The 15,291-nt window shown below is 46.3% G+C and overlaps 1 protein-coding gene across 2 annotated transcripts in view; it reads right to left on the bottom strand.

The window, feature by feature from the left end:
* Nucleotides 1–7,219, bottom strand: part of TRIM16 (tripartite motif containing 16) — a 59,817-nt gene extending 52,598 nt beyond the window's left edge. Inside the window, exons 1-2 of one of the 2 annotated variants that reach the window (XM_063961016.1) lie at nucleotides 6,359–7,219; nucleotides 2,751–2,846 (exon numbers count right to left, since the gene is read on the bottom strand). In XM_063961016.1, coding sequence (XP_063817086.1) covers nucleotides 2,751–2,846; nucleotides 6,359–6,883 — 621 coding nt within the window. In that variant the 5' untranslated portion in view covers nucleotides 6,884–7,219. The remainder of the gene's footprint in view (nucleotides 1–2,750; nucleotides 2,847–6,358) is intronic. The other variant, XM_063961017.1, reaches the window with a different exon arrangement.
* Nucleotides 7,220–15,291: the final 8,072 nt, after the last annotated feature.

The raw sequence follows: 15,291 nt of genomic DNA, 5'->3' as shown, positions 1-15,291 counted from the left end.
CGCTATATAATGCAGGGACTAACTGAGTTATGTCCCCTATAGCTGCTTTTATATTATATATATATATTGCGCCCAATTTTAGTGCCCCCCCCTCTCTGTTTTTACCCTGTTCTGTAGTGTAGACTGCAGGGGAGAGCCAGGGAGCTTCCTTCCAGCGGATCTGTGAAGGAGAAATGGCGCCAGTGTGTCTGAGGGAGATAGCTCCGCCCCTTTTCCGCGGCTTATTCTCCCGCTTTTTTCTGGATTCTGGCAGGGGTATTTTCCACATATATAGCCTCTGGGGCTATATATTGTGGTATTTTTGCCAGCCAAGGTGTTTTTATTGCAGCTCAGGGCGCCCCCCCCCCCCAAGCGCCCTGCACCCTCTGTGACCGGAGTGTGAAGTGTGCATGAGGAGCAATGGCGCACAGCTGCAGTGCTGTGCGCTACCTTGGTGAAGACTGATGTCTTCTGCCGCCGTTTTTCCGGACCTCTTCTTGCTTCTGGCTCTGTAAGGGGGACGGCGGCGCGGCTCCGGGACCGAACACCAAGGACTGGGCCTGCGGTCGATCCCTCTGGAGCTAATGGTGTCCAGTAGCCTAAGAAGCCCAATCCGGCTGCAAGCAGGCGAGTTCGCTTCTTCTCCCCTTAGTCCCTCGCTGCAGTGAGCCTGTTGCCAGCAGGTCTCACTGAAAATAAAAAACCTAAAACTATACTTTCTTTCTAAGGGCTCAGGAGAGCCCCTAGTGCGCATCCAACCTCGGCCGGGCACGAAATCTAACTGAGGCTTGGAGGAGGGTCATGGTGGGAGGAGCCAGTGCACACCAGGTAGTCATAAATCTTTCTAGAGTGCCCAGCCTCCTTCGGAGCCCGCTATTCCCCATGGTCCTTACGGAGTTCCCAGCATCCACTAGGACGTTAGAGAAAATAGGATTTTAATTACCTACCTGTAAATCCTTTTCTCGTAGTCCGTAGAAGATACTGGGCGCCCGCCCGGGGCTTCGTTCTTCCTGCACTGTTACTTGGTTACGTATTCTGGTTTGTTCAGCTGTTGCTGTTCATGTTTCAAGTTTGGTTAGCATGGCTTTCCTATTGTTCTGCGTGCTGGTTCGTAATCTCACCACTATCTTTATCTATACTTTTCTCAAAGTATGTCCGTCTCCTCGGGCACAGTTTCCTAGACTGAGTCTGGTAGGAGGGGCATAGAGGGAGAAGCCAGCGCACATTATCAAATTCTTAACGTGCCCACGGCTCCTAGTGGACCCGTCTATACCCCATGGTACTATATGGATCCCCAGTATCCTCTACGGACTACGAGAAAAGGATTTACCAGTAGGTAATTAAAATTGTATTTTTAGTCGACAACTCTCAAAGAATGTAAAATGGCATACGGAACATGATATACTTAAAATATTTCCTGAAAAATATCAGGTGACAAAGTGTTTTCACCACCAGAGGAAAAGACAGTAGGGGAAAATAAAGAGTGCACAGGTATTGCACTTGGTGGGGGCCTGCTACCAGCATTGATGTGTCATCCAAGGCAGGTTGAAATGGTGACGATGGAAATGTCTAAGTGTGTACTTAAGGACAGGGTACTTGGTGTAAAGGACACTAAACCCGCAGAACAAGTTGCATTAGGGTACGTTACTACTGAATATTGTAGTAGAATTTAGATAAGTGAATAGTTCTTTGTTAATCATAAACTCCAGCCAGGCAGCGAGCCTATTTACACGCTGTCCAGAGGTTCTGCAGCAGTCCTAGATGGATGGAGGAGGTTAGGAAAGTAAGGGCTGGAATTATCAGTTATGTTCTACCTATAAAGAAGAGAACACTTTTATTAATTCTGTTAGGATTACACTGAAGCCGGGTAAATAGAAAATGTGTATGTATGTATTTGTATGACTGGGTGTGTGACAGTATGTGTATAGGTGTGTGACTGTATGTATGTGTATTATAAGTGTGTGTAGTGACAGTATGTGTGTGTGACTGTATTTATGTGTATACCTGTGGGCTGCAGTGTCCCATGGGAAGGAAAGTTCGGAGTATATTTATGAAAGTGTGAGGTTTTTTTTAGAAGTAGAGATGTTGCGCACAGCAACCAATCAGATTCCACGTAACGTTTCTCTAGCTGCTTCTAGAAGATAATATCTAGAATCTGATTGGTTGCTATGGGCTACATCTCCACTTCTAAAAAAACTCACACCTTAGTAAATATACCCCCTTAGGGAGGGAATGCTCTTACATGCTATGTGTGTGAGGCAGAGACGTCACTTACCAAAGTGACACCTGGTGCGGCCGCTCAGAGTTCACCGCAAAAGGGATATGGCTTCATGGGAGGGGCTTGGCTTCACATCCCAACCCCCATTTTCATTCTTGTGGTCCGGAAGAGGCAGGGCTGCCCTCGAAGACTGCTGTGGCTGCAGTGCCGGCTCTTACACTGCGACAGGAGCTGGGTTCTGCATGTAATGCTACAGTGCAGCCACTGTCACTGAGCAGGAGCTGGCATTTCGGAGTCACCCCTCAGCGGTTGACACTTGGGTAGGCCACACCCCCTTGTGACGCCACTGGCAGAGGGCAACCAATGCGCACACATCCTGAGTGACATGAAATCGGGTGTTATGTAATAATTGTATACCTCTGCTCTAGACCACCAATTTACTGTCCCCTCTCTCTCTCTCTCTCTCGCAGGCAAACAGTAAGAAAAAAAAAATATATTTGTATTCACATATGTTATAATTGCCACTGCCTGATAAGAAGTCTGGTTACTATACCTGTATAAATGCTGTGTTTGCTTCCAATTTCACAATGGCATTCTCTGCACACTTCAGTTTCCAGTCGTATTCAGTGACAGTTTCTCTTACATCTGCCTGGAGTCATCAGAGAAGATATCAGTTACTCACTGATGTCTACTGTACATATGAGCTGCTAATAACATTTTAGGATATGCTCATTTTGATTATCTACATCACAGGTTCTCAAACTCGGTCCTCAGGACCCCACACAGTTCATGTTTTGCAGGTCACCTGTAGATATTTGAAATGTGACAGTTGGTGATACACAGTGCAGCTGCAGGGTGACATGGAAAACGTGAACCGTGTGGGGTCCTGAGGACCGAGTTTGAGAACCACTGATCTACATCATCAAGACACATCAATGGAGTAGTTACAAAGAACCAAGAACCACCAGGCTAAAGCACCAAAGATGAAAAGATTACCATATTATTTTGATTACAGTATATAGTGCTAAGCAAGGATTTTGTCTGTCACATCTCCACTATTTATTGAAGACCAAAATTATGTTTAAAAGATGTGCGCGGGTGACATACATACATACATACATACATACATACATACATACATACATACATACATACATACATACATACATACATACATACATACATACATACATACATACATATATATTACATTTTCCAGGCTCATTATCAGAGAAGGTTCTTCAGGTGCTTAGTTTACACAGTTTCATAGTGGGAATGCCTATATTAATTTATAAATTATCCTGGGTGCTTAAAATTCTATAATTTGCTATAGAAATAGTTAAAATTACACTAATAAGAAAACACATATGATGGCTATAAAAAAAAAGGTGTCTCTGTAAATCAGCCGGACACTGCACTTGGATGCCTGTAGTTTTACATGCAGTGACACTGAAGTTTAAGCAAGAAGCTACATGTCAGGGCGTTGTACACACATAAATCCTGTTGGGAGCTGCCCAGGCATCTATAATATTGGGAACATTTTAATTATATAAAACAAAACGGACAAGTATTAGAAGGAATGTACTGGTATAAATACAGCAACAAAATTAAATGTGTTACACATACTGAAGGGTTTATTCCCTAAACAATGTGTTATATAACTGAAATAATACAATTGCAAATTCTGAAATTAGAATCATTTAGGAAGTTGCACAAATTCACAAATGGAATTTTGGACAATATGCTGTGTGTGTAATAGCACCTGAGGTTTGCTTGTGGCTTAGTAGTAACTGCGGTACTACTACAGGTTGAGTATCCCTTATCCAAAATGCTTGGGACCGGAGGTATTTTGGATATCGGATTTTTCCGTATTTTGGAATAATTGCATACCATAATGAGATATCATGGCAATGGGACCTAAATCTAAGCACAGAAGGCATTTAGGTTTCATATACACCTTATACACACAGCCTGAATGTCATTTAATACAATATTTTTAATAACTGTGTATTAAACAAAGTTTGTGTACATTGAGCCATCAGAAAACAAAGGTTTCACTATCTCACGTTCACTCAGAAAATTCCGTATTTCGGAATATTTGGATATGGGATACTCAACCTGTACCACATTGCTTCCACTGACGGTAATAGTTTAGGCATGTAGTCAAAATCCAGACAGAATCCAAATACCCATAACTGGTCAGAACGGAGTGCCTTTACCAAGTGCAAGATAGCTGCAAACGGGATCGGTATGGGATCCCGACGTACGGGATGCCGGCTGTCACTATACCGACAGCGGCATCCCATCCACCACAATGCCGGCAGCAAGGCGAGCGCATCGAGGTCCCTTGCAGGCTCACTGTGCTCACCAAGCTGCCGGCACGGTGGCTCGCTTCGCTCGTTACAGGTTCTTATCTCCCTCCATGGGTGTCATAGACACCCATAGAGGGAGAATCACCTACCTCGCTGGTATTCCGGTGGCGGCATTGTACCCGTCGGGATTTTGGCAACGGGATTGCAACCGCCGGATTTCCGCATAAAATGCATACCCTGCAAACAACGCCTCACTCTGCACCCACATGCTGAGAGTGTTGCAGGATGAGAGATGCAAATGAGCTCGAAGGGGTGAAGATTTTGACTTACACCTCTTTTAAACTAAAATTGCAGGTCGCAGCTGGGAGTCTGACACGGGTGCTACCAGGCTGCGACCCGCGTCAGCTCCCTTTTCCACCGCAGGCACCAGCCCAGCATATTGTCGGGTTGGTGATGTAGCCAGTGACGCGTTGGGGGCAGCGTTCGGAGATCACATAATCTCAAAGCGCCGCCTGCACATACACTGTAAACGGGAAGCCGGGTCATGCGATCTGGCTCCCGTTTACACTGCAGTTTGCTGTGTTCAACCCTGCAAACTACCCGAGTTGGAATACCGGGTCACTCGACCCGGATTATTCCAACTCTGCCCTTTTACACCGAGCAGCAACACGGGTTATGCACGTTCATGTGCAATGACCTGTGTTATATGCTGGCGGTGTAAAAGGGGTATTAGTGGGTCAAGCCCATTTGGCAAGCAGTTACAAACACCCTTTCTTCTACAAATTGGTATAAACTGTAGCTGTGCATACAGTACAGTAACTTTGGATGTGTCAGTGATTAGGCTTCAGCCTGCCCTATACTATTAATATGATCATTTTGAACCAACCAGTTGAGCTTCATAATTGAAGTTTTATGTTTGGTAAACAGATACCTATGCAACAAAGACATTCAAATACACTAATCTGCCACACGAAATTAACACAGTCCCGTTGTTTCTTGCAACTAATTTAAGATATGGGGGCTTATTTATAAGGGTTTGGGGTTTTTGTTTTTTGTTGTAAATACAATTATGTAGAAACAGCAGTTTCTGTATAATTTGTTTGAATTGTTGCTATGTAAGACATAATAATAATAATAATAATAATAATAATAAATAACAATAGCCTAAAGCATTAGATTTCACAGAAAACTCCAGCAGACAGTTCATTAGGGCTGCAGATAACAGTCCCCATTAGTTTACAGCATCTTCAGATAGAGTCTAAACAGCTTTTAGCCTATAGAGCAGGGATGGGGAACCTTAGGCTCTCCAGCTGTTGTTGAACTACACATATCAGCATGCCCTGCTACAGTTTTGCTATTTGGCTATGCTAAAACTGTTGCAGAGCATAATGGGATGTGTAGTTCAACAACAGCTGGAGGGTTGGAGGTTCCCCATCCCTGCTATAGAGGCACATGAGAGGATTCTTCCGATCCCACTCTGGCAGCCATTGGCTGGCTGCAGAAACGGACACTGTGCGCATGCGCTGTGTCAAGTTCCACAGTGGAATCTTTCATATTATAATATGCCAGAGAAGTAACTCACAGGGACAGCGGTTATCACTAGCGTTTCCACATGTGTAACAGGAACATTAGGAATAATGAATAGGTCCCTACAGGTTTTAAAAGACAATACACATATACAATTCCGTAATAGTTCTCACTATGAATAAAAGGCATTTATTGTTGTAAACCATTTCAACATAACAAGTGAAAGCAGAGACGGGTGCTGGAAAATGTTATAAATTAAAGCAGTAAGCGACAGACACACAGGGGAGGTAGATAAAGTGCAAACTACTGTAGTGGGGTTTACCTCCAACTGCTTCCGTGCTTCAGCGCAAGAGATGGGGTGATGATCTTTGTGGCTCTCCTCTGTGCACTCCTCACAGACACACATCAGGTCCACCTTACAGAACCACTCCAGTGGCTTGTTATGAGTGCTGCAAATTCCCAAGTCTATATCATTCCCAGGGTGCACCAGCTGGTGAGAGTGCAGTTTGGGATTATCTAAGTGGGGTCTGAGGTGCGTGCTGCAGTAATTGACCATGCAGGTAAGACACGTTTTCACAGCTCTCACCTTTTCCTCCAAGCAGAAATCACACAGGATTGTGTCAGCATCAATATCTTCTATAGGCGTTTTGTCTGCAGGAGTACGTACTTTTCCTGAATCCCCAGCTGTTGAACCATTAGCAGCAGGGATTATCACTGAGGACAGTCCTGCTATGGAGTGACTTTTACAGGTTTTAGTCACTATCTGGTCTTCTTTCTGTGCCGTGGATGAGAATTCTACACAGCTTTGGCATTTGGAAAAGCTCCTGGTAGAAACTGTGTCAGCCATGTTCAAGAAACTCACCCAGCTCCAGTGAGTAACTTTTCTGCTGCTGCCTCTGACTATCCTGCAGGATGTCAGGTTTCAGAAAAAGCCACACCTCACTGAGCAACCTTGCCAGAGGCAGTTAACTGTGTGCTAGCTAGTTACACATTACTCTGCGCTTCTCATTAAGGTCCTGTTTCTCAGGCAAAGTACGTCATTTTTATAAACTATGATTCTCTAATTCATTTTGCGGAATAACCGCTGGTGATTTTTGTTTTGTTTTTATGACTTAACAAAACGAAAGCACTGTAATTAGTGTTCGTCAAATTTTCTGCTTTGTTTTTCCATTATCACCTTCAATGCCCAAGGGAGTCCTATTGACTCTTTGTTATATCGTCCTACATATCTTCAAAATTTGGATGAATAATGTCAGTGTACAGATGTGTCCAATTACATCTAGCCTCCCTGCTCGTTAAACAGCCCTTCTAGTCTCTCCATGCTGTGGCGTGCATCGATAGCACCAAGCACCTTTTCGTGCAACTTTTTTCATTAAAATGGGTCTTAGGGGTCTATTTACTAAGCCTTGGATGGAGATAAAGTACCAGCCAATGAGCTCCTAGCTGTCATTTTTCAAACACAGCCTGTAACATGGTAGTTAGGAGCTGATTGGCTGGTACTTTATCTCCATCCAAGTCTTCGTAAATAGACCCCTAATTCACAAAACAATGTGAATATGATGCACAAGCAGCTTTTGCTGATAAAATGATATGCGGTATGCCTATTTTTGGACCGCGCTGCAGCAACCATTGGTGATTTCATGCTGACGAAGTTACTCCCCTTTATATGGCTGATACAGAGTTGAGCAAACTCTCATATGTGGAGTGTATCTTGTGTGAATTGCCACTGCTCATGCAAATGCATTTCAATCACATCTACACTTATGACCAAATAATGGGGGTGTGATGGCCCTTCTTACATTGGCATAGTTCAATAAGGGCATGATCATGCAAATGTGGCCCATAATGATCAGCAGTGGTGGAACTAGTGAGTAGTGGACCCATGTGCAATAATGTTTTGGGCCCCGTGCACCCCCACACAAAAAAAAAATTAAACAATTTATATTCTACTGTATATAATTTGGAGTAAGCTTCACTGTTGTTACCGGGAGGTGTGCCTGCATAATGTACAGTATATTAGAACATATTCCTCTGGCTGTCCCGAGCAAACTGCCAACATACTTCCACTCTCCCACACCACTCTAATTATCTCACTAGGTAGGGTGACCTAGGGGGCAGATGTACTAAGCCTTGAAGAGTTATAAAGTACCAACCAAGCGGCTCCTGTCACATGGCAGTTAGGAGCTGATTGGCTGGTACTTTATCTCTCTCAGGGGCAGATTTATTAAGCTTGGTGAAGTGATAAATTGGAAGGTGATATTAGGACCAGCCAGTCAGCTCCTAACTGTCATTTTTCAAACCCAGCCTGTGACATGATAGCTAGGATCTGATTGGCTGATGCTTTATCACCTTCCACTTTATCACTTCACCAAGCTTAATAAATCTGCCCCTCAATTTTATCATTCTCCAAGGCTCAGTACATCTCCCCCATAGGCCTGAACAGAGGCTCTTCCACAACACTGGCTGATAATTGCCACATAAAAAAAAGACAGCTGCAGCTGTGCATCGGGCTCCACATGCAGTGTTTGCTCAGGTGAAAAAGGACAGACGAGTGGAACAGGAAAAAACAGTAAGGGATGGTATGCACGTAGATGGGGGGTGCACAATGTGGATACAGTGGGAGAGAGAAGAGAGACTGACACTGGGGTAGATGAGAGGAAGACAGGGAGAGATAGGAGGAACAAAGAGAAGAAAAGTACAGTGGGAGATGGGAGGAACACAGGGGGAAGAACAGGCAGAGAAAATAGAAATACTGTGGAGATGGGAGGAACACGAAGGGGTGGGGGCGACATGGTGAGATGGGAGAAAGACAGGGAGATAGGAGGACAATAAGGGAAATGGGAGGCTCATCAATAGTAGAGTAGCTGTCACAGACGTTTTGCTCAGGTAAACAGGGAGAGCCGGAAGGAATGGAAAAGAAGTTAGAACAGGAAGAGATGGGAGGACCACAGGGGTGATGGGAGCTCCTCCCTGTTCCACAGGGTGAATAACAGGGTGAGGCAAGAGGAACACAGGGGGAGATGGGAGGAAAGAGAATGAAAAAAGTCCAAAGTATATACAGTACATACACAAAATAACAGTGACTGCCAGAGAATAACAGCCTTTGTTTTCCCACAGGGGAAAACTCCTTATGAAGTTTATTGGCAATCTGCCCCTGCTTACAGCCCTCTATTTAAAAAAAAAAAAATGTGCAAAACGACAGGTGGGCGTGCCCTCTCCCCCATACCCCTGAATACGACACTGCCTGTGTCCTGCCCAGCTTACGGGTGTGGTATTGAAGGTCGACCACACTTAGGTCGATAGTGTCTGGGTCGACAGGGTTTCTAGGTCGACAGGTCAAAAAGTCAACATGAGTTTTGTAATCTTTTTTGGTGTCGTTTTTGCCGTACAGTGTCCGTGAACCCCAATTTGTGCACCGTGTCCCCTCGCATGGCTCGCGCGCTTCGGGCAGGGGGGGTCATTCTGCAGTCATTCGTGGTGGTGCGATCGGGTGAGAACTACGCATGCGCCGTTAGGCAGAGGTGGGCGCTGGGCGGAGGGGTTGGCACAGTGGCATTTGGCTGCCATTTTCGGGACACGGTGCGACCAATGCAGGCGCCAGCCGCAGTGGCTGCTTGACGTCACACGCAGCCGTTGCGACCCAGGGCAGTGATGAGTAACTCCCGGCCAGCTGCAGTGCAATGCTTTTGTACTTGTGCAGGGGGAAGGGAGGCACCCGCCCCACCCCCCACACATGTCTGTGTAAGCGATTGTAGCTGTGCTAAATTTAGCACAGCTACAATCAACTCGGAATGACCCCCAAGGTTACAGTTCCCAATCGTAGTCCATGTGGATCGTAAACTATGAAAAAGTTTAAAAAAAAGAATAAAAATGTGAAAAACTCATGTCGGCCTTTTGACCTGTCAACCTACAACATGTCGACCTAGAGACCCTGTTGACCTAGTTACTAGTCTTGTCGACCTAGAGACCGAATACCCCAGCTTCCTGCTCCATAAGATTGTGGGGCTGCTGGAGAGTGTGGGGGCTACCTGTGCCGGCTCAGGGCCTGATTCATCAAGGATTGCAAATGCAAAGCCGATCGCAAATCAGATGAACATCGCAACCATCGGTCGCGATGTTCATATGCAATGGCAGGCTGAGTAAGCTTCAGCTTACTCGGCCTTGCCGTCGCAGTGCGGCTTGCGGGACCAAGGAAACTGTGACTCATGACGCAGTCCTTGGCCTCATCACTCCCGGAAACTGGGGCAATACACCCCCGTTTTCCCGAACGGCGGCTGCCCGCGAACGCCTCTGCCTGTCAATCAGGCAGAGGCGTTCGCATATGTATGACGCGACCACAGGACCCGTTCTGCACATGCGCAGAACGTGTCCTGTGCATGTGCAGTTTCCCCACCATAGGGATACGGAACATAGGATCGCATAAGCAATCCGTAATGAATCAGGCCCTCAGAGAAAGATGAGAGACATGAGACCGAATAATGCAGGAGAGCTGAAGGCCGCTATTGAAGCATCCTGGTCTTCCATAACACCTCAGCAGTGCCACAGGCTGATAGAATCCATGCCACTCCGCATTGAGGCAGTAATTCATGCAAAAGGGGCCCAAACCAAGTACTGAGTACATATGCACGATTATACTATTCAGAGGGATGACATTTCTGTATTTAAAATCCTTTTTTTATTGACTTTATGTAATAATCTAATTTTCTGAGATTTTGGATTTGGGGTTTTCGTAAGCTGTAAGCCAAAATCATCAAAATTATTACAAATAAAGTCTTGGAACTATCTCACTTTGCATGTAAAGAGTCTATATAATAGATTAGTTTCACCTTTTAAGTTGAATTACTGAAATAAATGAACTTTTGCACGATATTCTAATTTTCTGAGTTTCACCTGTATAGTATACACAGAGCTGCCCCAGTTTCCTATTATAGGCTACTAGCCTGGCTAAAGGGAGCCCAATATCGGATCGGTCCAGCACACCATTCATATCAAATATACTTAATTCTCAAAGTATTTACAGAATTTGATTTGCCTTGAGATCTCCAAAATGTTCCTGTAAAGGAAGCATATAAATCCACTGGAGATCATGCAGCTTGAAGCGCACCAGCAGTCTTGCAGGTCATCAGCAATGAAACCCCAGCTACACTTCATGTCCCTGCGATGACAGCTATTTAATAAGTAGGGTTACTACCTTCTTTTCTCTGACGTCCTAGTGGATGCTGGGAACTCCGTAAGGACCATGGGGAATAGCGGCTCCGCAGGAGACTGGGCACATCTAAAGAAAGCTTTAGGACTATCTGGTGTGCACTGGCTCCTCCCCCTATGACCCTCCTCCAAGCCTCAGTTAGATTTTTGTGCCCGACCGAGCAGGGTGCAATCTAGGAGCTCTCCTGAGCTTCTTAGAAAAAGTTAGTTTTAGGTTTTTCTCTATCGTCCTAAGTGGATGCTGGGGTTCCTGAAAGGACCATGGGGAATAGCGGCTCCGCAGGAGACAGGGCACAAAAAAGTAAAGCTTTACTAGGTCAGGTGGTGTGCACTGGCTCCTCCCCCTATGACCCCCCTCCAGACTCCAGTTAGATTTTGTGCCCGAACGAGAAGGGTGCAATCTAGGTGGCTCTCCTAAAGAGCTGCTTAGAGAAAGTTTAGTTTAGGTTTTTTTCTTTACAGTGAGTCCTGCTGGCAACAGGATCACTGCAACGTGGGACTTAGGGGGAAAGTAGTAAACTCACCTGCATGCAGAGTGGATTTGCTGCTTGGCTACTGGACACCATTAGCTCCAGAGGGATCGAACACAGGCCCAGCCGTGGAGTCCGGTCCCGGAGCCGCGCCGCCGACCCCCTTGCAGATGCTGAAGCGTGAAGAGGTCCGGAAACCGGCGGCTGAAGACTCCTCAGTCTTCATAAGGTAGCGCACAGCACTGCAGCTGTGCGCCATTTTCCTCTCAGCACACTTCACTGGGCAGTCACTGAGGGTGCAGAGCGCTGGGGGGGGGCGCTCTGAGAGGCAAATATAAACCTTATACAAGGCTAAAAATACCTCACATATAGCCCATAGGGGCTATATGGAGATATTTAACCCCTGCCTGACTGGAAAAATAGCGGGAGAAGAACCCGCCGAAAAAGGGGCGGGGCCTATCTCCTCAGCACACGGCGCCATTTTCTGTCACAGCTCCGCTGGTCAGAACGGCTCCCAGGTCTCTCCCCTGCACTGCACTACAGAAACAGGGTAAAACAGAGAGGGGGGGCACATTAATGGCTATATATATATATATTAAAGCAGCTATAAGGGAGCACTTAATATAAGGATATCCCTTGTATATATAGCGCTTTGTGGTGTGTGCTGGCAGACTCTCCCTCTGTCTCCCCAAAAGGGCTAGTGGGTCCTGTCTTCATTAGAGCATTCCCTGTGAGTTTGCGGTGTGTGTCGGTACGTGGTGTCGACATGTATGAGGACGATATTGGTGTGGAGGCGGAGCAATTGCCAAATATGCAGATGTCACCCCCCAGGGGGTCGACACCAGAATGGATGCCTTTATTTGTGGAATTACGTGATGGTTTATCTTCCCTTAAACAGTCAGTTGAGGACATGAGGCGGCCGGACAATCAATTAATGCCTGTCCAGGCGCCTCAAACACCGTCAGGGGCTGTAAAACGCCCTTTGCCTCAGTCGGTCGACACAGACCCAGACACGGGCACTGATTCCAGTGACGACGGTAGAAATTCAAACGTATTTTCCAGTAGGGCCACACGTTATATGATTTTGGCAATGAAGGAGACGTTACATTTAGCTGATACTACAGATACCGTAAAACAGGGTATTATGTATGGTGTGAAAAAACTACAAACAGTTTTTCCTGAATCAGAAGAATTAAATGACGTGTATGATGAAGCGTGGGTTGCTCCTGATAAAAAGTTGATAATTTCAAAAAAGTTATTGGCATTATACCCTTTCCCGCCAGAGGTTAGGGCGCGCTGGGAAACACCCCCTAAGGTGGACAAGGCGCTCACACGCTTATCCAAACAAGTGGCGTTACCCTCTCCTGAGACGGCCGCACTTAAGGATCCATCAGATAGAAAGATGGAAGTTATTCAAAAGAATATATACACACATGCAGGTGTTATACTACGACCAGCTATAGCAACTGCCTGGATGTGCAGTGCTGGAGTAGTTTGGTCAGAATCCCTGATTGAAAATATTGATACCCTAGATAGGGACAATGTTTTACTGTCGTTAGAACAAATAAAGGATGCATTTATCTATATGCGTGATGCACAGAGGGATATTTGCACACTGGCATCTCGGGTGAGTGCTATGTCCATTTCAGCCAGAAGAGCCTTATGGACACGACAGTGGACAGGCGATGCGGATTCAAAACGTCACATGGAGGTTTTGCCGTATAAAGGGGAGGAGTTATTTGGAGTTGGTCTATCAGACTTGGTGGCCACGGCTACTGCCGGGAAATCCACTTTTTTACCTCAAGTCACTCCCCAACAGAGAAAGGCACCGACCTTTCAACCGCAGCCTTTTCGCTCCTACAAAAATAAGAGAGCAAAGGGCTTGTCGTACCTGCCACGAGGCAGAGGAAGAGGGAAGAGACACCAACAGGCAGCTCCTTCCCAGGAACAGAAGCCCTCCCCGGCTCCTGCAAAAACCTCAGCATGACGCTGGGGCCTCTCAAGCGGACTCGGGGACAGTGGGGGGCCGTCTCAAAAATTACAGCGCGCAGTGGGCTCACTCGCAGGTAGACCCCTGGATCCTGCAGATAATATCTCAGGGGTACAGGTTGGAATTAGAGACGGATCCTCCTCATCGTTTCCTGAAGTCTGCCTTACCAACCGTCTCTTCCGAAAGGGAGAGGGTGTTGGAAGCCATTCACAAGCTGTACGCTCAGCAGGTGATAGTCAAAGTACCCCTATTACAACAAGGAAAGGGGTATTATTCCACTCTATTTGTGGTACCGAAGCCGGATGGCTCGGTAAGGCCTATTCTAAATCTGAAGTCCTTGAACCTCTACATAAAAAAGTTCAAGTTCAAGATGGAGTCACTCAGAGCAGTGATAGCGAACCTGGAAGAAGGGGACTTTATGGTATCCTTGGACATCAAGGATGCGTATCTACACGTTCCGATTTACCCCGCACACCAGGGGTACCTCAGGTTCATTGTTCAAAACTGTCACTATCAGTTTCAGACGCTGCCGTTCGGATTGTCCACGGCGCCTCGGGTCTTTACCAAGGTAATGGCCGAGATGATGATTCTTCTTCGAAGAAAAGGCGTATTAGTTATCCCATACTTGGACGATCTCCTAATAAGGGCAAGGTCCAGAGAACAGCTGGAGACAGCTTTAGCACTATCTCAAGAGGTGCTAAGACAACACGGGTGGATTCTGAATATTCCAAAATCCCATTTAATCCCGACAACTCGTCTGCTGTTCCTAGGAATGATTCTGGACACGGTTCAGAAAAAGGTTTTCCTTCCAGAGGAAAAAGCCAAGGAGTTATCCGATCTGGTCAGGAACCTCCTAAAACCAGGAAAAGTGTCAGTACATCAATGCACAAGAGTCCTGGGAAAAATGGTGGCTTCTTACGAAGCAATTCCATTCGGCAGATTCCATGCAAGAATATTCCAAAGGGATCTGTTGGACAAATGGTCAGGGTCGCATCTGCAGATGCACCTGCGAATAACCCTGTCACCAAAGACAAGGGTGTCACTTCTGTGGTGGTTGCAGAAGGCTCACCTATTAGAAGGCCGCAGATTCGGCATTCAGGATTGGATCCTGGTGACCACGGACGCCAGCCTGAGAGGCTGGGGAGCAGTCACACAAGGAAGAAACTTCCAGGGAGTATGGACGAGTCTGGAAAAGTCTCTTCACATAAACATTCTGGAACTAAGAGCAATCTACAATGCTCTAAGCCAGGCGGAACTTCTCCTGCAAGGAAAGCCGGTGTTGATTCAGTCGGACAACATCACGGCGGTCGCCCATGTAAACAGGCAGGGCGGCACAAGAAGCAGGAGTGCAATGGCAGAAGCTGCCAAGATTCTTCGCTGGGCGGAGAATCACGTGATAGCACTGTCAGCAGTGTTCATCCCGGGCGTGGACAACTGGGAAGCAGACTTCCTCAGCAGACACGATCTTCATCCGGGAGAGTGGGGTCTACATCCAGAAGTCTTCAACATGTTAATAGACCGTTGGGAAAGACCAATTGTAGACATGATGGCGTCTCGCCTCAACAAGAAACTGGACAAATATTGCGCCAG

This window comes from Pseudophryne corroboree, chromosome 3, assembly GCF_028390025.1.
Source record: "Pseudophryne corroboree isolate aPseCor3 chromosome 3, aPseCor3.hap2, whole genome shotgun sequence".
NCBI lineage: Eukaryota > Metazoa > Chordata > Amphibia > Anura > Myobatrachidae > Pseudophryne > Pseudophryne corroboree.
This window is presented reverse-complemented; position numbering and strand designations above follow the sequence as displayed.